Below are 23,424 nucleotides of genomic sequence, written 5' to 3'. Positions count from 1 at the left end.
CAAGTTTTGCAACTTTAGTTCACCCAATAGCAGGGTTACCCGTGTGTACAAATTGCATCGGCCTTTGACCCATTGACACAGAGCTTCACGCTGAGAACAAACAGTTGGGGGCAGGACTAGAGATACCCCTCTTCCCAAGCAGCTGTAGGCCTCTTAATCCAACGCAAAGTTGATGTGCTGCTGGTTGCTCTCGCTCTTCTAAATCACTGAGCTGCTTGAGAAGAGAACAGGTGGAAAACAGAAAGAGAAAGGAGCCATCGCTAGGGTCAACCGTGGTCCATAATTGGCTAAAAGTCAGTGGGTTCTGTCGCACTTGAGTGGCTGAAGGGTTCAACGGGCCCTGCAGCGTTTCATTTGTTTTGTGAAAGTGTCAACAAGTGTGGGTGGGAGACGTTCCCCATGTGCCCCCCCGCCCCTGACACCAATTACACAGATTATGTCTTGAGCGAGGTTGGTGTCACTGCACCTATGACCCCTCCCCCAGGAGGTCAGCTCCGCCCAGCAGCACGGAACCCCCTGTTACTTCAGACGGTTTCACTTTCATTTGGTCAAGGGTTCGAAAACAATTAGGGCCTCGTTAAGGTACCAGGAAGAGAAGCAGTGCAACTCTACCAACTGGGAACACCAACCCCTGTGATCGATAGTTTATTAACTGTGGTAGCATGACTAAGATAGTTCTGATAAAATTATTATGGGCTCAAAGAAAAAGCAGTCTGTTGATGCATGTCCAGAAACATAAAAAAGCTCTTCACGTGCTTTTATAAATATGTCTTATTATGAATCTTTAGGTTGACAAGACAGTCAGTTATGGATTTTCCACTAGCAGGTTTTGAGCAATTGAAGAAGTTAAAGGCTTACTCTGTATCGACCCACTGTGCCGAATGCCATACATATGAGAAAAGGGTCATGGCATGAGTGGGGTAGACCCACAATATGTTCATAACAGCATGAATACGAGAAGAGGCCATGGCCAGGATGCATCCATAAGCCAATTAAAGTTGAGTAGACCATTATTGGGCCTGTCCATCATCTATCCATCATTGATTATATATTATATCGAACTACTATATATTATATCTATATTATATCTAACTACGCCATAACTTCCCATCTATTCGTCTAAGATCAGAAATAAACCTTTATAATCCCCGGGGGGAGATTCAGGTGTCGTGGCGGCAACAGTAATGACAATAAAACACAGGATAGTTAAAGAATGAGGCCTACACGACCGAAGCAAGATAATAAGAATACAAAAACTCTGAGCAGCTAGCTGTATTTAACATATCCGTCAATACATTTAAATGTAGGCCTAGCCTATTTATGTACTTATAAATAGTCTTAATCTATCAATCTCATCGCTAGATATAAATTAAGTATGTTCAAATTATGGCTATATATAAATTATTAATATATCAATTAATCAATATATGAGTCCATGCAATGTAAAAAACAGACGGTGGTCTACAGAGCAGTCCACTAAGTTCCGATGTTTGGGTCTAATTCAGATAATTCAATTTTACTTAATCTTTCACAGCAAATAAAAAAACACCACCGCAAGAATTGAACACGTTATTTATTTGCGTATATAGTCGTCTGCAATGCAATAGGCTGTATTATAACGCTACTTTAGGACTGCGTATTTTGTCAAAAGCTATTTTTAGATTGTGATCAGCATTATTTTTAGACCTATTCGTATCTTTTTTTAAGGACGATGCAATAGAATGGCAAACAATTTGAATTAACCACTGACTGGAATACGACAAAGCGTGAATAGGTCTACTGGGTGAACGCCACAGACCAGCCGTGGATTTAAATCCCTAACAGCCCACAGCAGGGGGTATGTAGGTCTTAATATTTATAATCCTACCTGGATGTCGATTCAAGCTCCGATATATTTTAATAAACCGGGGGGGGGGGGGGGGGGAGAGGCCTCCTCAGGCCTCTCCGGCGGTCTCTGGCGGTCTCCTTTCGGGGAGTTTTCCCGTTAATTGGCAGCAGTTGAACCGGGAGCAGTAAATCAAGAACCTCGGAGTGTCCTGAGAGTGGGACCACCCACGACCTATTTTCTGTGGGCTTCTTTTGACATACAATGTGGGCTAAAGATACTCGAGGAGGCAATGTTCTAGCCTCATGAATGGACTTTACAAGAGCAGTGGTCCCCTACTGTCACATTAAGCTGAATTGCGGGGGGAAACTGAATATCTGTTTGAATGGAGGCCTATTACATATGCCTTGATTATTGTAAATAAATAGACCGTTTAACGGGATGTCCTACCGTCCGATTTATGAGAAATGGCCGAGATAAAAACTAGCTTCACGTGCAATGAAAACATCAACACAAACAGATTGACACATTATATCAGAAGGTATATCCATCGATCAATACAGGGCCTAGTCTGTACAAACTTTAAGACACACTTGTTGACTGGACAAATTCTTTGGTTTTAAATTCCCTCTTGAAGTTGTCATCCTATCATCTAGTCCGAAATAGTCAGAAAGAAAGACGGTTTCTCTGCACCGGCTTGTTTAAAGTAGGCTAGTGCTTCCTTTGTCTTCCATTAGGCTACGACATCTTACAAACCTTGACAACTAAAATACCAAGGCTGCTCTTGATAAAATACCTCTTCAGGTTCCGGTAACCTCCAAAGGGTTTGGGAAAAGGCAGCGTGGCGTCCAGATCCACGCCCATATCTAAGGTAAGCCTTTAGGTAAAATATCACATGACGAACTTAAGAATTACTCAATTAGGGCAACTAAGCCAAGGTCAAAGAAATATTATATTGTTTCTCATGTCAGCCTCCTACCTTTTCTAAATGAAAAAGATTTCAGTTCCCTTGAGCTCTGTCACATTTTTGGTTGAAACATATTCCCTTAATCCTACTGAAATTAAAAAATTCTGTTTGAATGCAAACCATTTTTAGTGCAGACCGTCTTGACCTTTCATGCCTACGAGATTCCAGGGTGAATATCGCCTGCTCATTACAGTAGAACGACCCAGAGAAAGGATAACACAGGCTTTCTATATTCCTACACCACGTTCCTTTATGCTCCACAACTTGCTGCTCTTAATGGTGGCTTCTCTGTGCTCCTTCCTTCACTGGGCGGCTGGCAGGAAGTTGCCCCTTCGAGGCTGAATAGTGACCACTTTTGTTCTCGCTCACAGTCGCCTGCAAACCTAAAAGAAAATCTCTCCCACACCTGCAAGGCCGGGGGAAGTGGCATGTCTTTGAATAACTGGCGAGGAAGTAACAAGTAAACTGCTATTAAAGATTGGAAACTGCAATAGAAACGCTCTTTTCATGTAACAGTAAGAAGAAGAAAAACGATGTCAGTGAAAACGGGATTTCCTGTATTCGGGTAGGGGGTGGGGGTGGGGGGGGGGCAGCAGCGGAATCAGAGTGGGCCTTGAGAGGGAGAAAGGAATGAAAATGGAGGATGTTGCATGAGTGGGGAGGACTAATGGTGTGGGACTCCGGCCACACTCCTCATACGCAGCGCACCCAGAAACACACACAGCTCACCATTCACCCTCAATGGGAATACTACTTCTACTTAGCTGTTTTATCTGGAAACTCATGTGTTGGTGTTCACCGTAGCGACTAGGGAAACCTGTTGAACGCACCCCTTTATCAGAACAACAAGATTAATATTCAAGGGAATATGTATGATGACACCGCCGGGGCCCTGTCGCGGCGGCCCTTTGTCCCCTGTCCTCCAGGGGCCGGTTTGCACAAGGTCAACGTTACAATGTCCCTCCATCCACTGTGGAGAGGGTCAGTGCTCTGTTCAGTGCCCGGCGTTCTGTTCTGTGCAGAGCGTTCTGTTCAGTGCCCGGCGTTCTGTTCAGTGCAGAGCGTTCTGTTCTGTGCAGAGCGTTCTGTTCAGTGCAGAGCGTTCGGTTCAGTGCAGAGCGTTCTGTTCTGTGCAGAGCGTTCTGTTCTGTGCAGAGCGTTCTGTTCTGTGCAGAGCGTTCTGTTCAGTGCAGAGCGTTCTGTTCTGTGCAGAGCGTTCTGTTCAGTGCAGAGCGTTCTGTTCAGTGCAGAGCGTTCTGTTCTGTGCAGAGCGTTCTGTTCTGTGCAGAGCGTTCTGTTCAGTGCAGAGCGTTCTGTTCTGTGCAGAGCGTTCCGTTCAGTGCAGAGCGTTCTGTTCTGTGCAGAGCGTTCCGTTCAGTACCCCTCGGGATGCAGCAGAGAAAAATTACTCAAAGTGAAAATGCTTTTCTTTCCCATAGTTCTGTATTGAATTCCTGTGGATGTATCCTGTATTATATATATATTTTGTATTTAGTGTAGAGCACAAAGGTGGGCTATTTTTGGGAATCTATATTTGGAATAAAGCTTACCAGGGGAGATGTGTGTAGAATCCCTCAGCATATCAAGTGAACCTTTCTCTGCATCGCCTGATGAGACTGCTTAATCCGCTGCTACACACATTATCTTATGCTCTATTAAATGGCCTTGCTGCCCGTGTAACATCCGGGCACCCAGCCACTCATAATATCTTTAAAATAGTTCCTCCTTAAAAAATGTGCATTATCTTTCTCCACTGTAAAGGAAATCGTGCCAAAAAAGTATTCATTTTCAGCTTGAAGCTGAGTCTGTATAATTGACTATAGCTGTTATAATTAAAACTGCAAAGCTTGTTGTTGGTGACAAACAAGCCTGTTGGTTTGCTCTGTATAATAACAACACGGCTGCACAACAACACCTCATTGTCTTGGAGCTGTGGATTTACCATTGTTGGGGCCTAAAATGACTTTCAATTGCTTTCAAATCGCCGTTTGTGTCGGAGATGTGTGCGATATTCCCTCAGGCAATTAGGTGGAGAAAAAAGAATCGGGCCTACTGTTCATAGAAACCTTAATAACACAGTTCCGTCAATGTTCTGGGAAAAACAATTTAAACAATTCACTAACATAAAAGGGAGTAAACGCTTTCCAAAAGAATTGCAGATTGCTTACTGCCAGGGGTTATTGCCTGGCGTCTCAGTCCTTTCCCTAGATAGAAGGCTTTTAAGATATAACAACAATGCTCAGCTGTTGCCTTTTCACTGGTGAAGACAATTTAATATTATTGTTAGGATTTTATGGTTTGATCTTTTTAATCCTCAGTTTATTAGTCCCTAAAACTAAAACTACAACCCCCTACAACTAAAATCATGCTAAAACGCAAACATATTTTTAATCATTGGTTACTTGAACAACATGTTGTAAACGCGGATAGGTTCTTAGGGGTGTTATTAGGATGGATGATGAGGATTTTGTGAATGCTTCAGAACTGGGTACATGTTGAGCAGATCAAGTGAAAACATTACAAAAGAGTAAGAGTAGTACACGTTGACATGTCGATTTACAGTATTATCGCCATCAGAACTTCTACAGCGGCTACTTCACTAGATAACAGATCCGCTTCAGGGTCCAGGGAAGGAAGTGGAGGAAACACTTGTAGAATGGATTCATTTGAACACAAACAGAATACACTGGTGGATCAACTGTTAACGGTTTCTTTATTCATGGTACCCAGTGGGAAGATGTTGAACAAACTCAGGTTGCACAGCAAACACCATGAATCTCTTCACTGGGAATAATCAACTGAAAGAGATTCGCCCTTTACATTCATCGGGAAGTCATAGTTGAAAGTAAAGTACTTAAATGTGGGAGAAACAAAAGAGACACATTTTGAGGTGTACAATGAGGTAACCCTAAGCTGCGTCGGCTGAAGCTGATACACATCGTGAGATGTGTGGGCAGGCTCCGAGCGAGCGGCATAGATTAGCACCAGTGTTTACCATGGTCTATTATCACAACCAAGCCTTGGTGGCAAGGTCAGAATCATAATAAATGCATTGCAAATAGTCAATGTCAATGGAAATGGAAATGCATGGCTCCAATTGAGCCAAACGTAGTGAAAAGAGCGCTGCAATCCTTGAACGGCCAAGCTTTAAGGTCTCCATTCTCGAGAATCCATTCAGAATGGGATACGATTGGAAATATTTTCAGAATGGCCATATCTGCATACAGTAGCATGTCGTATACATAACCTGTGGATATGGAGCCCTTTGTCCGTCATAGATGCACACAGTGGATATTCAGCTCAGCACAGGCAGAAGAGAGATGTCTGAGCCTTCACCGCTCTGTGATGTTGATGCCACTTTGTCCTTTCAATCCAGGACTATACTGTGTCAGAGCGCAAGGTAAAGGGCACATCTGAGTAGCCGGGGAATGACAGCAAACAAGGAAATAGCGGGGAAAAAATCGCGAAGGTTGTAAATTCACAAAAATTGGCATCCTGTTTATTCAGGCAGATTTTTTTTTAGGCCTAAAGTGGAGAATTATTGTGAAATATGACCATGTAAGACCACAAACTGAGTAATGTAAAGTGTCTCAATTTGGTGACCCCAAAACCTTCACCCTCAGAAACGCAGCAATATAAAGAACCCAAATACTTTCAGTTCATGCACTTTCTATTACTTCACTCCACACTCAGTAGAAACACAGCTCACTTCTTCTACAGATAAAAACACAGCAGAAAAAAAGACATCTCACTTCTACAGATAAAGGATTTGAAGGGAAATGCTTTCTGAAGTTGGACTATTTCTAAGTCTTGTATCTCATAACATTTTTTGAATTATGCTGCTAAATAACACTGATGGCTGGTGTAAGCCATCCAGAAACATGCCTACAGTACCATTTAACTCCTCTTCAAACAGAATGCCCCGCGAATGCATCAGACATGTGGTCGTTAGAACCATCAGTCGTTTACAATAATGTACTTCATCTCATACAGGGGGTACAGATACCCACTTATAGTTGTAGAGAGCAACTGTGTAGCACCAATACGTACGCTTGGATTAACTGGGTGGTGACTGCATGACAAAGATAAACTAGGACTAGCAAACATGTGATGATACCTGTACCATTATCACCATCACTGCGTGAGTGGACTGACTGTACATAAAGGATCAATTCAATGAGGTGAAGAATGGACAGACGGGAGACATTCCATCTTAATTGATCTTACACGGCATGGCGTCGAGGTGAACGGTTAAAAGACGAATGGACGAAGATGGAAATTGACAGCTGGGGGTGACCAATACTGAGCCGGGATGAGTGTGATGACAATATGCAAATGCCAAGGCTGGCATCCAATGACAAGCCCCCGTTTTAGCTGAAACCCCTGAAGAAGAGGATGTCCTGAGGAGGAGAGAGAGCAAGGGTAGAGAGTGATGTATGAGGGGTCAAAGGGCAACCACAGTGGAAGCATGCAGTCTGGAGGGGTCAAAGGTCACACAATGGCGGCATGCTAACAGAGGTCGTGCACGAGGACCGAGACATGATGGAGATCATGAATGAAACAACTGTGTGATGTTGTATCCATGACGATGAGGAGGATGATGCAGGGGGACAGCGAGATGCAGGTGGACGATCGGGGCGGAGGGTCAGACAAGCACAACGTGGACCCGACAGCATGCCTCATGAGGTCAAGGGAAGAACAGCTCCAGACGCATCGCAAAGAAAACGTTTAACTTCAAATGTTGTCAACATGAGTGGGAAACCACGGTTTCAGTTACCAGGGCAGGAAGTGTTCAATCTCAAACTGTACTCCATTTGAAGCATACAAGAAATTAGCTCCACACAATGTTACAGTGTTCCACCCGCCAGGTGGAAAAGAAGAGACATGATGCGGACTCAGAGCTGATCGGTCCGTATTAAAACACTAGATTTTATCGCTGCAGTCTAACATCCCATCGGATGTTGGACTGACGAGAGTAGTCAAACTTTAGGCTTACGGACCAATTACGTCCTTGCAGACCCTCCTCGCGTCCACCGCAAGGGCCTGACGGGGGCCTCCTGACGCAAAACCATAACAGGTTCACGACTGCATCGAAGCGTCTGCGTGGTCATTGCGTTGCGTCGACGTGGAACCATAACTGAGCCTACGGTCCCGGATCGACCTGTCCAGCAGCTGAACCCCGCCCAACTGGTGTGGGCGGTTGGACCGTCATCCCTCCGGGATGGAGGTGGGGTCGGAGGGGGATGACAGGCGATTAGGCGTTCTCGGCGGCAGTGAGAGAACGCCCTGGTACGGGCCCACAGCGAGGCGCCGGCGCTAATGAGTGGTTCTGGGGGCTAACGGGGCCGCCTCGTTTTGGTGGCCTAATTCAGTCTAATTCAGGGTAACGACCCGGCCTGGGGTTTCCCAGGGCCGGGGCTTGTGTAACCCACCTCATGCCAGTGGGGGAGGGGCGCTGCGGTTATCTATGCTTTCAGTGTGGGAGTAGGGGGGGCGGGGCGGGGATGGGGATGGGGCGGGAGACGTGCTCCTTTTTAGCCGATAAGGTTGTTTGTACACACCAATTATTGAATCACCTCAGCCGCGTGAGAAGAGCGTACGTTCTCCGTGGCAAACTGACCTCGGGCGACCAGCGCGATGTGGGAGGGAGGAAATGGAGAGTGCAACGGAGACCGGGGGAGGGGGGCTTTAGGGGGACGGGGGCGGGGGGGGAGGCGTTGAGGGGGATGTTCATCGCATTAGAGCGAGGCAGAAGGGAGTCACGTACTGGGAGATGTCAGTCAAGAGATGTCTTTACTGTGTGTGTTTACCGTTATCTGGGATTCGAATGCATCATACAGGATATTAATATAAAAAATATAACAATTCATTTGGGGGGAGGGGGGCGGTTGGTGATCCTGAATCAAAGCCTTCAAGGCACCGTTTCGAAAACGGCATTCTGGGGCCGGGGAATCCTCTGATCCATGTGCGGCAGAACATATTTTGACCGCACATCCGCTTCGTTTGACTACCTCACCCGTCGTCGTTCAAACGTCCTCCTAACCCCACCCCCCCCCCACCACCCACCCACCCACCCACCTGAAAAAGAATGGAGGAGGCTGCTGGAGCGCATTAGCCCTCCCCCAGTGCTCGCTGACCTCGGCCTGGAAGCCCCCCACCCCCTCCACGGTGTGGGGGTCTGCGTGGCAGCGTTACTCCCGCTCCACCGGCTCTCCAGCACCAGAAACAGAGCATGACATGAACCCAACAATGGCAGGCAGATGACGGCCTGCTCTGCGTCGACGGGACCTATCGCTGATGGGGGGGGGGGGGGGGGGGGGACTAGGGACAATATGAATCATTAGGAGACACAGGTGGCCGAGGATCTAATGCATTGCATATTGTATAGCTCGGCGGCGGCCACTGTGTGTCAGGACGCAATGCGTGTGCCCGGGCGGTTTGAACATAACAGCAGACTCCAACGTTAAGGACGTTGTGGGAAAAGTGACAATAAAAAAGGTTACCACAGCAACAGAGGGGGCAGAGTTAAACAGAAGGCCGCTCACAACGTTGAGTACGTATCGATGCATTCTCATTTATTTTTTTATTTTACAGTGTTTTTATTTTATAAAACACTGTCATGAACCATTTTACTGTAATATTTGCTAAATTAATCATTAATGTCTGAAAATGTAAAAATGTTGGGGCTGTAAATCAGCGTAAACTCCTAATTTGCCATAGTAGAGATTTTTCCAGAACTATAATTTGTTTGAAACCGCAATTTGAAAACGATTGATTATTTAGCCAATGATCACTTTGAATTATAGGAACAGGACGAAATGTTCAATAATGAGAACTCAGTCGATGCTTGTTTGTGGCGACTCTTAATTGGCACAGTAAATAACACTGCCCCCCTCTGGCTTAGCTGGGTGACTGAATAATTGCCTTTGAGTAGATGTCCTACTATCATAATCTAGCCACAGTTCAATTAAAAAATAAACTAAAAGGATAATTAAAGGGACAAATATAACGATGTTCAAAAGAAAATTTCATTAAAAAAAATAAGGAAAAAATATAAACTGTGTAAAGTTGTATTTCTAAAGAAAAATCATGAATCAAAAAATAATGTTTGTGTGTCAAAAATCACACCAAGCTAAAAAAGCAATGTGTTATGTTTTTAATATTAGGGGTGGCGATTAAAACAAACGGCTTCAAAAGCGTGTGGGACACGCACACCTGTCTACACGGCCCTCTAGGTTACACCCCAGGTGACCCCCAAGGGGACCCTCCAGCTGACCCCCAAGGGGACCCTCCAGCTGACCCCCGACGACAGCCACAACAACCCCAGCTCCCCCTGCTCGCCACTGAGTGCCGCTTGGCATTTGACCTTCTCACACGGCCCACGACATCCTGTTGACATTAAAGGTAATCCCTCCCACAGCTCATAGGCCCGGTTACCGCCGGCTGCCTGAAGCAGCCTCTGGTCGACATGCCTGCACAGGGGAACCACAGTCTGACAGCCGGACAGGTCTACGGCGCTACGCTGGGTCGAGCCCCCCCCCCCCCCCCCCCCACGGTTCACAGGCCTGCCGACCGCCAAGCCACTGTCTCACCGACAGAGACAAGGTCACGAGTTCAGAGAAGCACTACAGGGCCTGGTGTGAATAACAGACACCTTCCTCCCACTGCACTTCAACACTGATGCCAACGTCAATCTACTGTGAGAAGGCAGAGCAGCAAGACCCATTAAGGCAGCGCACCTTGGCCTCCGTTGGGTTTCTATGGAGACACGATGTGCCCGTACGTTTGACTCAAGTCAGAGCAACGCCTTTGTTTACCATTTCTGCACAGGGGGGCAGTATGCACTGCAACATGATACAGGTTAAGGTTGAAGCTTTTGTAATACCACTCAAACCCAAATCATCCCATTCCCTCAAGAGCAGATTCAGCAACATTTGAAGGACCACAGAGAATCCCTCATTCCGTTACGAGTCTCCGTATGTGCTAATGGAGCAGGCTAGAATTCTTCTCCCAAAATTAACTCTAGTGTACCATTCAATGTTAGAAACAAACTGCGCCTTGTGCACATCATTGTTCCAACACGATTTAAAAACGGAGCCGTTTCATCCATCTATAAAATACAGCCAACACACCAGAAGAGATGAACTCAGAGGTAAAAGGGAACGACCCATTTATTTAGTGATACATTCTGCAAACTAGAAATTTTATTCAAACTTCAGAGGCTAAAAAATTAAAGAGGAAAATAAAGAGAGGCAATTCAGGGAGAGAAAGCATAAATTCACAAGCAAGGAATGCAATTTGTTCAATCAACAACACAAATCATACAGTTTAGTTCTGTAACAAAGCTTTTTTTTTACGTTTTTACATTTTTTCTGCCATTCCTGTGGAGCTAGACCATGATACAAAATATACAATTATTAAACTTTGTAAAATCACCCACAGAGGCCTCTGAGAAGCGCTTGAATCAACATCGACAATACTTATCTACATCACTCTAAAGCTTTTTTGATCATAAATATAGCAGACATGAATGCATGTATGCACATTTGAATGCTTACAGGGTTACAGATTATTAGACACGTGAATTTGTATTTTAAGTATGACATCTTCAAGAGTCCCGACAAAAAATAATAAAATAAAACGTTCAGGGTCAAGACTCCCAAGAGGACGAAAACAAAGACAAACCAGCGAGTTGGGAGAGGTGTCCCGTGTGACTGCCCACACGACGCGGTCAGCACCAAGTCCTCCAACATGGAGGCCGTAGTGAGCTTCCAGCAGTATTGCGGACCACATCCCATCTCATAGTGTTGGACTGATTAAGTACTCGGGAAGGGGGGGGGGGGGGGGGGGTGACATTAAAATTGGGTAAGGCAAATCGGTGAGCTTATTAATGAGCTGAAGAGAGATAGTAGTGGGGCTCATGTCCCACCTACGGGGGGAGGGGGGACGCACGCACACACACACACACACACACACACACACACACACACACAGTCATGGCTGCTAAGGGTCAGACAGGTAATGCCACAACCAAAGTACGTTGATATGTACACAAGGGCGCAAGCATTAAGCAAATCTCTTGATCTTGAGTCAGGTAGACCTCTGTACAAGAATATACACAAGTTCCAGCCAAGCGAAGGTAACCCTGTGAGCGACGTCGTTTCTGTTTCAGAGCCGGTCATACAGACGATCAGTGCATATGACCATCGTCATCGTTGACCTACTACCTCACATCGTACACTTTTAGAACCCTGAACTTTGATACAATTCTAGATCTCTCACCTACATAAATATCACACAGGTAAACAGGTTGCTGAAGTGACTACGGGAGAGTTTCGGAGATCGGGGGAGGAAAACATTGTCCTAAAAAGGCCATGGGCAATAGGTTTCTGCTAGTTACCAAAATAAGTTATAATTTACAGTGGACATATATTTTCTTTCATCAACGCCCACTTCCGTCAAATACTGTACATAAACATCAATCCAACTCCAACGGGCCAGCCTTATAAGCAAGTTAATCTACGTTTTCCATTACAAGGAGACTCCAATATCTTCACACATCAATCTGTAGCGCACTCAGTGAGCGCTCCCTAAATAATTTAGAGCTAGAAAACTAATATTAGGATTAAATCACTAGAGAGGGATAAATTAAAAAAACAGCCAAACACTAAAATCCAACTTAAAAAGGACAGCACCATATCCTCGGAATTGGAATAAGCTTAGGAAAAAAACTCCTGAAAAATAACGTGGCCATGTCCCTAACTTTCCAACTTACCATCACCTGCACCAATGGGGTTTGGTTATGGACCTTACTGATGTATTTGCTTATTCTTCGAGCCAACAACGGTCAGATAAGAAGTTAAGCAGTGTGTCAATGTTTAAGATCATCACTGTTGTTCACGAGGCTGGAAGAGGGGTGACAAGAACTCAATGTTTTTACATTCCAAATAGGACTTCTGAATGTCCGCCATTTTGCCCCGTTAATGCCAATTATTCCCTTTAGGTACTGAGGTAAGATGGATGAAGGCTAAACTATATGAGGAACAAAACAAGTCCCAGAGCCAGCGTGCACTGCAGGTTGGCCAGAGTGTGTTGAATCTGCTGGTGTAGCGAGAGGTAAGGGTGTCAAAGAGAATAGGAAGTATGTGATGCTGCTTAAAGAATCCTGCAGGATATTGCATGAAACATTTCATTAAAAAAGACTTGGAATTTCCACTCTGGATCGATGCCATGACAGGGTCAGGTGAGGTTAAGCAACAATACCAAACACCAAATATGTGCTTTCCATACAGATGCATGACTTGAGTGAACAAACTAAAATAGAAAAAAAAAGTATGATGGCAAAAACATTTTGACAAATCTTAGTATTTCCTCACATCTGCTTTTTCCGTTTTGAATCATACTTATCAATGTTTTTTCCCTTTAGGTCTGTCAAAAAAAAACAGAAGGGCCCCATTAGGATTCTCCGAACTAATTTCCACAACACCTTCTTATATCAGAGAGACCTCTAATCAGCGGGTTTCCTTTTGTTTCCAGAATCAACAGTTGAATGATTAGCATCTCCCTCTCGGTTCCTCAGCGGTCTCAGACTGCAAGACCCCCCTTGTATACCCATGAACGTCTTCTCTTGGATAAACTAGAGCTGTTTAAACTAGCTCAATGGAGAGTTGGCAATGCCAAAATCGGGGCATGGGATGGTTTTATAGGGCACTCTGCTATGAAAGCACACCTGACAGCAATCCTTCCAAGAGCTGGATGATACCGGGCTGATAGGATTTCTTATTCTCCGACTGAAAATTCCTGCTCAATTTGTGTGAATCCTTTGAGTGAGGACTGTTATGCCGCTTTTCCACCGCACATGTAGCTCGACTCGACACGGCACGACTTGACACGGTAGCAGCACGGGTCCTTTTCCACCGCAAATAGTACCTCCTGGACGTGGGCGAGGTCGGCTGCGCGAAAGGGCCGTGACGTATTTTTGTACGCGACGCAAACAACACCTACGCAACCCACACATGGACAGAACCCACATAACAACAATGGAGGACATCGATGCGATGGTATTCGTGTTCGTATTATTAGCTGACATGTTGAAGAAGTTGAAGAAGTGGAATATGTTGGCTGCGGCGCTGCTATGGCTGTTACCAGCATGGTTGCCATGTCGCTCTCGTGACTTCGTCACACTCTCTGGCCAATCAGTCGCCGGCCGTCTGCCGACGTCACCTTTTAGCATCGGCTCAGCTCGCTTGGAACCTAGAGCGAGGCGGGTACTAGAAAAAGCAGCCACTTCAGGTACCAGATACCATGTTTTCGCGGTGGAAACGCAAAAAATGCGAGCTGAGTCGAGTCGAGTCGTGTCGAGCTGGTACCATGCAGTGGAAAAGCGGCATTAGACCACCGATTAACAAGTCAGTTCCTCAACAAGAGTACAAAATAAACCCCTATCTCAATCTGCATGATTTATTCCTTGAAATTCAAAATATTTACATACACACAATTCCAACAATGCAATTTTAGGTAGTTAGAAATTAAAAGAAAAGATAAATCTCAAACATTACAAAGTTTCATGAAATACATTGAAATACATGTATAGTTGGAGACTATTTGTTTTAAAAAGGGAAAAGAACTGCAAATCAGATCGACTATAGCAGCAAACTTGTGCTCTGGCTTGGGAAAACGCACCGATTAAATAGTGAATAAAAAGGCGCTTTATGACCGCAGATGTTATTGCATTGCTAATTTGTTCTTAGTTAAAACTTGCACATAAAGACCAATTCAAAATAAAAAAGATGCGTCACCTTCAAGTGAAGAGTATAAAATGCTCCTGCATTCAGGTGAGTGAGGATTACGTTGCCCAGAGACATCAGTGCTTGAACTACTGGCATGATTGGATTTAAAAAAACAATACCAAAAGCAAGACATACGATTCTACGCATACAAAACTGAAGAAGTCTCATGAAGGAGACGCTTGGCGCTGAAGGGCATCAATCATATGGCACCGTGATGTTGGGCAATGTAGATTTATGAATGAGTATCCACGTGACACAGAGATGGACACGGTCAATGCCCAGGCTGGCTGATACCCACCACATGACATTGGTGAACTTTATTATCATTATTTTGTTGGCTAGTTTTATTATATATATATATATATATATATATATATATATATATATATATATATATATATATATATAAAATGTGACTAGGGTGAACTGAGTGTTAGTTATTGTTGGTATGTATCGTTAGTTTAGTAAACTATCCATACATAGTTTATGTATAATTTATATAGATTTGCATAATAACAAATCCACACACATAACAAAGTTGTTAACGGTGTCTTAATGAGACTTCTTTGTACAAGGTAATATGGAAAATGACATGTTTCCATATTACCTTCCTCATCGGTCTAAGAAAGAACGTTTTTTATCCACTCCAGGCTTTTTAAATGGCTAGATACAACTTGCCATTAAAAAACAACAAGAAAAAAACAAAAACAATACAAAAAAAAAAGCAGAGGAAAATAAGTGATTAGAATGGTTTGTTTAGAGCTTACTGTGCTGTCATCCTATACAATTTACCCGTTTCTTAAAGGAGCAAAACTAACAGAAAACAAGAGCAGAGCGCCAGTGGCTGGAGGACAACAGTAATATTCACTGAATAGACATTTGTTAGAACTCCAGAAGAGCAGGAAAAAAGGCAGATAGTGCATAAAAAGGTTCTCTTTTTAATTTCTTTCATTTTTTAACTTAAAATCAAGCTGCATTAAATACAGGCTGTTTGTACAGGACAATTGCACTTCACAAAAAAAACAACTGAAATATACAAACACACACGAGGAAAATTTGTGAATCAAATTAATTACAGAAAGAAAAATATCCTTAGGCTGATTAATTAACTTGAAGAAAAGTAAAAGAAAACACCTGGTGGACCAAAGTTGTTTTGGATTACTTTGAGGGGAGGGAGATGTTGGGTTGGATGAACACAAAGGAAGGAGAGACGGGAGGGAGAGAGAGAGGGGATGCTCCGTTCCAGAGGGGACAGGTGCTGCACACTCTCAGGCTTGTGTGCACACTTCTCCGTCTCCTCCTCTTCCCCATCCAATGAAATTCCCTTCTTGGAAATCAAACGCTCCGAGGAACGCCGACCGCAGAGCAGCGCTGGGGGGTGGGGGGCCCGGACAGGACGGTGGTTTAACTATGCTGCGTTAGTGGTGAGGTGAGGGTGGGGGGGGGGGGGGGGGGGGGGCTGCGTTACCACATGTCGTCTGTGGACGCGGAGTCCTTGATAAGAGAGAAGGAGAAGGAAGGAAAAACCTTCAGACTCTGGCTCCACATCCCACATTGGAGACCAACACGTTTCATCAGGGACATACATCATACACGGTGGACGAGACGACGGCCCCGGGCCTCGTGGCCGGGCCGGGGCAGACGGGCGGGTCAGGCCCGTGGAGTCAGTTCGGGTACCAGGACATTTACCTCCCCAGACACGGGGAGACAGACGAGCTGCTATGTTCAGCTATACGCTGCTACGGATTTGGGGAGGATTACATGGATGTTGGTGGCTTTGCACAGAAGGCCTTAAATACACGAACGGACGGCCTCATCCTTTCAGGCCGTCAGTGACCCAGCAGTACTGCGCCACTGCATTGCGGGAGGGCAGGCAGGTAGTCGACAAAACAATATGGCGTCTACTCAGGATACGACCCTTGAGCGAGGGCCAGATCCACCTCAGAATAAGATATGCGTGTGTGAGGGCCAGATCAACCTCAGAATAAGATATGCGTGTGTGAGGGCCAGATCGACCTCAGAATAAGATACGTGTGTGTGAGGGCCAGATCGACCTCAGAATAAGACCTGTGTATGCAATGCGGTGAGCCAGATTCTACAAGCTGAAACTACAGAGAGGCCGTACCGGTCATCCAATACTACACCCAGTTCAGATTACAAATGGCTGCTGCCAACTGAATGTCTTCAAAGAATATTATTGGGATGTCAATAATATTCACTATCATATTCAACACTTTATAAGGAAGAAATCTAAGTGCAAGGGGCATTGCCCTGCCTATATACTCAGGTAAAACAATGCCCACCATGACAATAAGGTACCAACTTAACCATGAAGGCTACAGTGCAAAGTCATCTTGGTTCATAACAATGCGGCTCAATAGCTCATCTACATGCAGAACAGTTATTCTTTGTAGCTAACATAAATGATGTCTTACTGCGTTTACTGGGCTTGGTTCAGAACAGTAAACAAGCCCTCAACCAAATTATGCGAAAGAGTGGAGGTGTATGATTAAAATTGATCAGGATCAGGAATTTTAATAATTATTTAATCAATATTCTAAACTACACAACATCAATGTGAACCATAATCATAGTTAAGGTTTTATGAAATGTTTTCCTCATTCTACTTTGCAGTATTAGTTTGCAGAGAACATGAAAGAATGTTTGCCTGCGAGGGTAAGCATGGCGACCCCAAGACCTCATCGACCAGCAGGAAGCACAAGGCTCTACTCGGCACCATGTTGGCTTCGAGATTCAGCAGGAAAACCAAGAATTACATGCATATTTCAGAATACATGCATGCATGAACGTCTGCCTTTTACCCTAAGAAACATTAGTTCTCCCAAAAGGATTAAATGTATGACCGGATATTGGGCTTGATATCAATAGACAATTTGGATCTGAACAGATCTGATCCCAAGAGCTAAACTCACACACACACACACACAAAGCTTACACGTCAATGGCAGATACTGGCAAATGCTGCATCACTGAACAATTTACCCATTGACTAAAACCATTTTTTTTAAAGAAAATCTAACTTTTAATATAATTTAAAATACTGTGGCAAGAGAGACAAAGGTGACTTGTATACTGCAGTGCTAAGCAAATATTTGCATGCAGAGAGTATTTTTGCCATTATAGTGGAGGAATTTCTGGTTTGCATATTTTCGTTGGGATAGAGAATAAGCAGCGAAAGGCACTGTGTTTTAACATTAGGGACCCCCTGAAGGTTGAGGCGGTGCAGTGTGTGAGGGACGAGAGATCATTTGTGTGGGCTTCTGAAGAATGGCTGGTGACACATGGTGACCAATCCTTTTGCTTGGTAACAGGTAACCATTGGCAAAGGCTCACATTTAATATTTCACAATACCCTTTTTGCAGAACTGTTTGGTCTATAACATCAAATTGACTATATAAAAGCAAAGGGGTTTGCCATTGGAACAGGGATATCTGTAGGATACATCCCCCTCATGGTATTTTAGGAGAGTATACCATATATTACTAGCCTGGCTCCGCCCGCCTAAGTACTTCCGCTCAATTTGAATTTCCCTTCAGTACTAGGTCTGGACCTGCTGTATGTAATTTGGTTTTCTGGTGCCGCCACAGCGGCCACCAATCAGCGAACAGAGGGCGTGTCTGAGAACAATGACGATAAAGTCGTACGCCAGTTTGAGTTGTTGTTGTAGGTCGGTAGTTGATTTACAATGTGCAATTTTTCCCTGATAAATTAAATTCGACGAACAAAACCGGCAGCTGTCGTTGACGGACATTTTCGTGCAGACGCGCAAGGTGTTTGGTTTGTGTACAACCTGCGCGTGATTCCCGGCGCATGACATGCGTCACAACCAAACGTTAGCGATTGGTTATGGCAGATCCAGAGTGGCACTGGGCAGATCCAATCATTTTAAACTTCAACAGACACCCGCCTTCAAGTGAGTTAACGTTTGTCAATTGATTAGGTCCAGACTCTCTGTACAAATGAAATGAAATGAAGTGAAGTACGAGAGTCTGGTAGAACCAGGCTAATATATTACTGTATACTAGGATATTATACTAAATGGTACTATATCATACTTGCTCAGCCGAGCAACCACAAAATCAGTGATTTAATGTCCAGGACAAGCGGTAAAGAAGAATCATGTCCAGTTGGACATTCTGGTTTGGGGCCCCTCAGTAATCTCCTTGATTTAGCACAGAGGTGCAAACTCTTTAGAAGGACTAATCAGAAGAAATACATCTGATGACAGTGAGCATATACTTAATGGGTCTGCCTACTCAAGGCTTTAGTCAGAGAGAAATGTCTGATCATGAATGAGATGGACCTATATTTTAGAGAGGGCCAGATGCAGATGTACTGAGGGGACCGCACAAGTAAATGAAGAATAATGACAAATCATACGTGTATTTGGCTGTTTTATAAATCTGCCAATATTTCAATGACGGTAGAACTATCCCTTATAATATGGCATTTGAGGCTCACCTTTTGGACCAATTATCATATATATATGCAAAATATGTTTAACTGTATGGTGTAGTGTTTTTAAGAATTTTTCATTTTAGTACAGATTTCATTTTTTTTCCAAAACATATTGATCAGAAGTTGTATTGTTAGAACCAGCAATGTTATTTACTCTGGGTTGTGATGAAGAAGATTCTGGCCTTCATTTTGTTTTCACAATTAACAGCTCTAAGAAAATTAATTAAAATACCTCTCTCAGTGCGCATTTTCTTTGGAAAAATGTATAAAGAACATGACATTTGTTCAACACGAACTTGAAAATGCCTTACCTCTGCGCATCATGTTTACACAATTAACCGTTATTATGTGCCTGCAAATTTGTGGAATTTTTTTATATTGAGGTGTACTGGCCTTATCTCATTTAACCATGAGTAGAGCAATTGAATAAAATGATATTGCACTATTGAACACTCGAACATCTAGTGGACCGTTTCTCTCCACTTCAGTACCGTCCTTACTGTACTGCCATAAAAGCATCACTAAAAAGACTAAATAACAAAAAGGAATGCATGCCACGAGGATCTCAAGTGTACAAGCCGCGCATCAACAGCATGCAGTCAAACCAGACGTTCCCAACAGGGGAGCGAGTCATGGAGGTGCTGGGATACTTACTGTGTCATCACTTCGATAGGGGTTCAGTTTGATGTACATCGCTTCCACCACGCTTCGTCTGGAAAGAAGACATACAATTACCCTCAAAACAATCAACAGCAATACATGTTCTGCTGCTCAATAAGCCAGCGGCATTCCCCTTTCCCACGTGAGATGGAGTCCCTAGTGATGGACCCCGTTGACTTACTTGCTGGCCAGCTCTCCTCCCGGGGGAAGGTTAGGGATGCTCTCCGACGCCAGCGTCCGCATCACATGCACCAAGTCCGGGACCCCCTCGTCACCCTGCTTCTTGATGATCTCTGTACGGAGATACAAACAAAAAGACAGAATTAACCTTAACTCAAGACATCCATTCAGAGTTTGTTTAATCTATACACACGCTCTGCGTTTCAATCTATTACAGAAAAGAGGGGTAATGTTAAGTCTCATGGGTCAACATGTGACACCGTCTGCGCTGACTATCTATGCAAACTGTTGCAGTCCTCTTTATATTGGAGCAAATTACTGACCATCACCCTTAAACACGGGCTGAACTAATCACGGTAAAATCAATATGGAGGAAACCAACCTGAAAAGTGTCTGAAAGTGTCTATTATTCTATTCAGCAGAGCGGTTGGCATTCTGCTCTATTCCAACATGGTAAGGTCAGCCTCCCATGAAGCCACAGAAGGACACCACATTGCTAAAGGTGAATTGAACTGAGCTGAATGCAGCTTTGGCTAAGCTTTTCAAAATATGGACAGAGTTATAGTGATTATTATTTTTCTAATAGCCAACAAAGTTACACAAAACACTTGCCTTCTACTCTATTCTCCAGGTATTTATCCAGGTCCATCTCCCTTTTAACCGCTTCCGGAGACACCTTCGGAGCCCCAGGGAAGCAGATCAGAACCACACTCATATTGTCCCGACTTCCCTGTGGGAAAAAAATAAAATATAGTGAGGGAGAATCAAATTAAGATTCATGGTTTTTCAAGGTTTTTCAGACAGTTGAATGTGCGATTTCATAAAAGCCCCCATTTTGTTAAGTTGGGGGTCCACAATACCTTGTACAAGCAGGTGTCAACTATTTCATTGCAGACTCTCTCAAGGTCGTCTGTGACCTCTAGCCGGGATCTGACGAACTCGCAAAGTTCCTCGTTGGCCATGACGTCCCAGATGCCGTCGCACGCCAGCACAATGAACTCGTCGTCGCTCTCACACCGCTCTATGGCGTACACCTCGGGCTCCGGGGAGACCAGCTGCTCCGTCGGACCCTTCCCGTGCACACACTTGTAGTCGAAGTCTCCCAGCGCCCGGGACACCGCCAAGGAACCGTTCACTCGCTGGATCATGACCGAGCCGCCGGCGTTCTGGATGCGCTCCTTCTCCAGGGGGTTGCTGGGCTTGTGGTCCTGTGTGAAGAAGTGCACCGCTCCCCCCCGACTGAGGAGCCCCCGAGAGTCGCCGCAGTTGATGAAGTAGACGTGGCCCGGGGATATCATTACGCCCACCGCGGTCGAGCCGCTGCGGTCCACGCCGTTCTTCTTCTCGGAGATGCTCCTCATGTGCTCGTCGATCTGCAGGAAGCCGGTTCGGATGCCGCTTTTCACACTCTCTACAGAGGGGTTCTCATCCAGGGCGCTCTGGAAGTCTGGGTTGCTGGTAATGTGCTCCAGCAGGTGCTCGCAGCAGTACTTGGCCACCTGGGAGCCGGCATGCCCGTCATAAACGGCAAAGAAGGACCACAGATCCAGACCGTTGGCAAGGCCAACGACGGCTGTGTGCGCGTCCTCCATTTCCACCCTCCACCCCTGCATACTGCTGAGTCCGTAGGTCAGGCTGTTGCCGTTACCGTGAGCGTTGTGCTTTTCCATCTTTGGCTTGTCCAAAAATGCCCCCATTATATCCTTTTTGTAACCTACAAACATTAAAAACACGAAATAAACAACTTTTAGCAAGAGACAAAACTGACACGTGATGCTTACAATCAGGTTGCCTTACATGAAGTCATTATATTACAGAATTATATCGGCAATATTGCCATTTCCCGAAATACATTGAGCACAATATATAAGAGTTCAGTCATCCTTTTATGGTAAAAAGATTAGCATCTTGGAGCTCAGTTCAGCCACCCTGCTCCAGTCTAAAAATAGTTGAGTTGGGTTCATATTTGGCTGCATATTGGAACACTGACTGCTAGCTTAACTATTAAAGCAGACGGCCTTTGACCCTTGCATGATACTGCATCGAGAAAACGATTTTTGTTCTAAACGCATCACCAGATAACACCCAATTAAGTTTAGCACACGGTCATGATCTCTGATCCACTGTCAGGTTAGTTAAAAACAAATACAATTGTGAGTTTTGGTCATTAAAACTAGTTGAATAACTGGACGTGCGACGGAGCAGGTTTACGCGTTGGTTGTAAATACCACGGATGCTATTTTGGATAATAACTGCCTTGAGAACATAACCAAACTGAGCCCGACTCACTGTGAGGCCTTGACCCTTGTCCCCGACGGGCTAACTTTAAGAGGCCTCTCCACCTTTCAGTCCAAAGGCAAGGAGAGCCGCGGCCTGCTGGGTTAGCTCAGTGCTAGCTAAGGCTATCCGAGGAGGGCTGGCTTCACACCGATACTTAGATTACGAAAAAAATACGCATTCATTCAAGTGGATGACTTACCAAATATCCGAACAATCGGGTTACAGCAACGGAAATTGCGGCAGTACAGAGGAACGACTAGTCGCAGATACCAAACAGGGTTGACCGAAGAGATGAGGGGTTAGCTAAGCTAGCTTGCTAGTTAGCTAGCAAACGTCTCTCAGATGCAGTGCATGTAATGTGTGAAAGTGCGGAACTCCCTGTTCTGTGTGAGCCAGGGATGCATTACTTATCTCGGCTGTTAATTTAAGGTATAGCCTAACTGGTTATCTGATCAAGTTTTTGGCCGGAGCTGTTGTCGCCAAACAGAGAGAAGCAGAACGCTAGCCCCAGCCTCTCCACTTGACAGCTTGACAGCCCGCTAGCTAGCTGACGGGGACGCGCAGACCCAGAGCCCCGGATGTTACCGGTTGCGTACTTCAAAACATGACATCATCCCCATCGAGCTCTCAGCCCTGTTCTGCAGTCTTCGTGTATTGTGTTGTCCGGGCAACGCTACGTCATAACATTACAGAAATGTACAACCCACGGATGGATCAGTGTTGTTATGTGATGATGTTCTACCTCAATGAGTTTGGTGTATGGATAACAGTTAACCATAAAAATGGTTAACTTCCGGACACCTTTGTGAGATCACTGGTGAGCCATGCAGCAGCCCTTCTCAAACGTCTCCCAGGGGTCATCCAGTCTGACGGCCCCCATATTACACCCGATCTTAAAATGCTTAATCAGTAGGCCATAAATGGCCAAAACATAGGGTAATCGTCGACGAGGGAAGAGATCATTTTCTTATTTTACTGATACAAAAATTGCATGTCTAAAAGGAGATCAAAATAGCAAAAAGCAGCAAAAACATTAAAGAATAGGAAGAACCATGACAAAACGATTTATGGCCTCACATGATGCCAAAAGGATAGAAAAATATTGAAAATTGAGAACGGAAACTTCTACAATTTTATTTTGCAAGATGCAGACTGACTATCGAAAACAAAGAAGTTGCAATGGAAAAAAGAAGAGGAAAACCGTTTAGTTGCATTCCAAGGAGCCGGCCATATTGAGATGGCG

General features: G+C 44.6%; 1 protein-coding gene across 6 annotated transcripts; it reads right to left on the bottom strand.

The window, feature by feature from the left end:
* Positions 1–3,558: 3,558 nt before the first annotated feature.
* ppm1aa (protein phosphatase, Mg2+/Mn2+ dependent, 1Aa) lies at positions 3,559–22,757 on the bottom strand. 6 transcript variants are annotated; one of them, XM_060052415.1, is made up of 6 exons: positions 22,381–22,757; positions 20,762–21,615; positions 20,514–20,631; positions 19,903–20,014; positions 19,716–19,773; positions 3,559–3,609 (listed from the first exon to the last, which is right to left on the bottom strand). In XM_060052415.1, the coding sequence occupies exons 2-6, from the start codon at positions 21,596–21,598 to the stop codon at positions 3,574–3,576; spliced, it is 1,161 nt and encodes a 386-aa protein (XP_059908398.1). In that variant the 5' UTR covers positions 21,599–21,615; positions 22,381–22,757; the 3' UTR covers positions 3,559–3,573. The 6 variants fall into 6 exon arrangements, with proteins under 6 accessions (XP_059908398.1, XP_059908400.1, XP_059908399.1 ...); XM_060052417.1 differs by lacking the exon at positions 3,559–3,609 and adding an exon at positions 5,489–7,192 and having other exon boundaries at positions 22,381–22,756; XM_060052416.1 differs by lacking the exon at positions 3,559–3,609 and adding an exon at positions 14,239–16,075 and having other exon boundaries at positions 22,381–22,756.
* Between the last annotated feature and the right edge of the window lie 667 nt (positions 22,758–23,424).

The sequence above is a fragment of the Gadus macrocephalus genome, chromosome 5 (assembly GCF_031168955.1).
Source record: "Gadus macrocephalus chromosome 5, ASM3116895v1".
NCBI lineage: Eukaryota > Metazoa > Chordata > Actinopteri > Gadiformes > Gadidae > Gadus > Gadus macrocephalus.
Note: the sequence above shows the minus strand (reverse complement) of the source record. Positions and strands in the feature narration are given on the sequence as shown.

Coding starts and splice junctions, on each gene's coding strand:
- ppm1aa (XM_060052414.1), bottom strand. CDS start 21,598: ATGGGGGCATTTTTGGACAAGCCAAAGATGGAAAAGCACAACGCTCAC. Junction 20,632..20,761: donor TTGACACCTGCTTGTACAAG/GTATTGTGGACC, acceptor TTTTTCCCACAG/GGAAGTCGGGACAATATGAG. Junction 19,774..19,902: donor GGAGGAGAGCTGGCCAGCAA/GTAAGTCAACGG, acceptor TCTTCTTTCCAG/ACGAAGCGTGGTGGAAGCGA.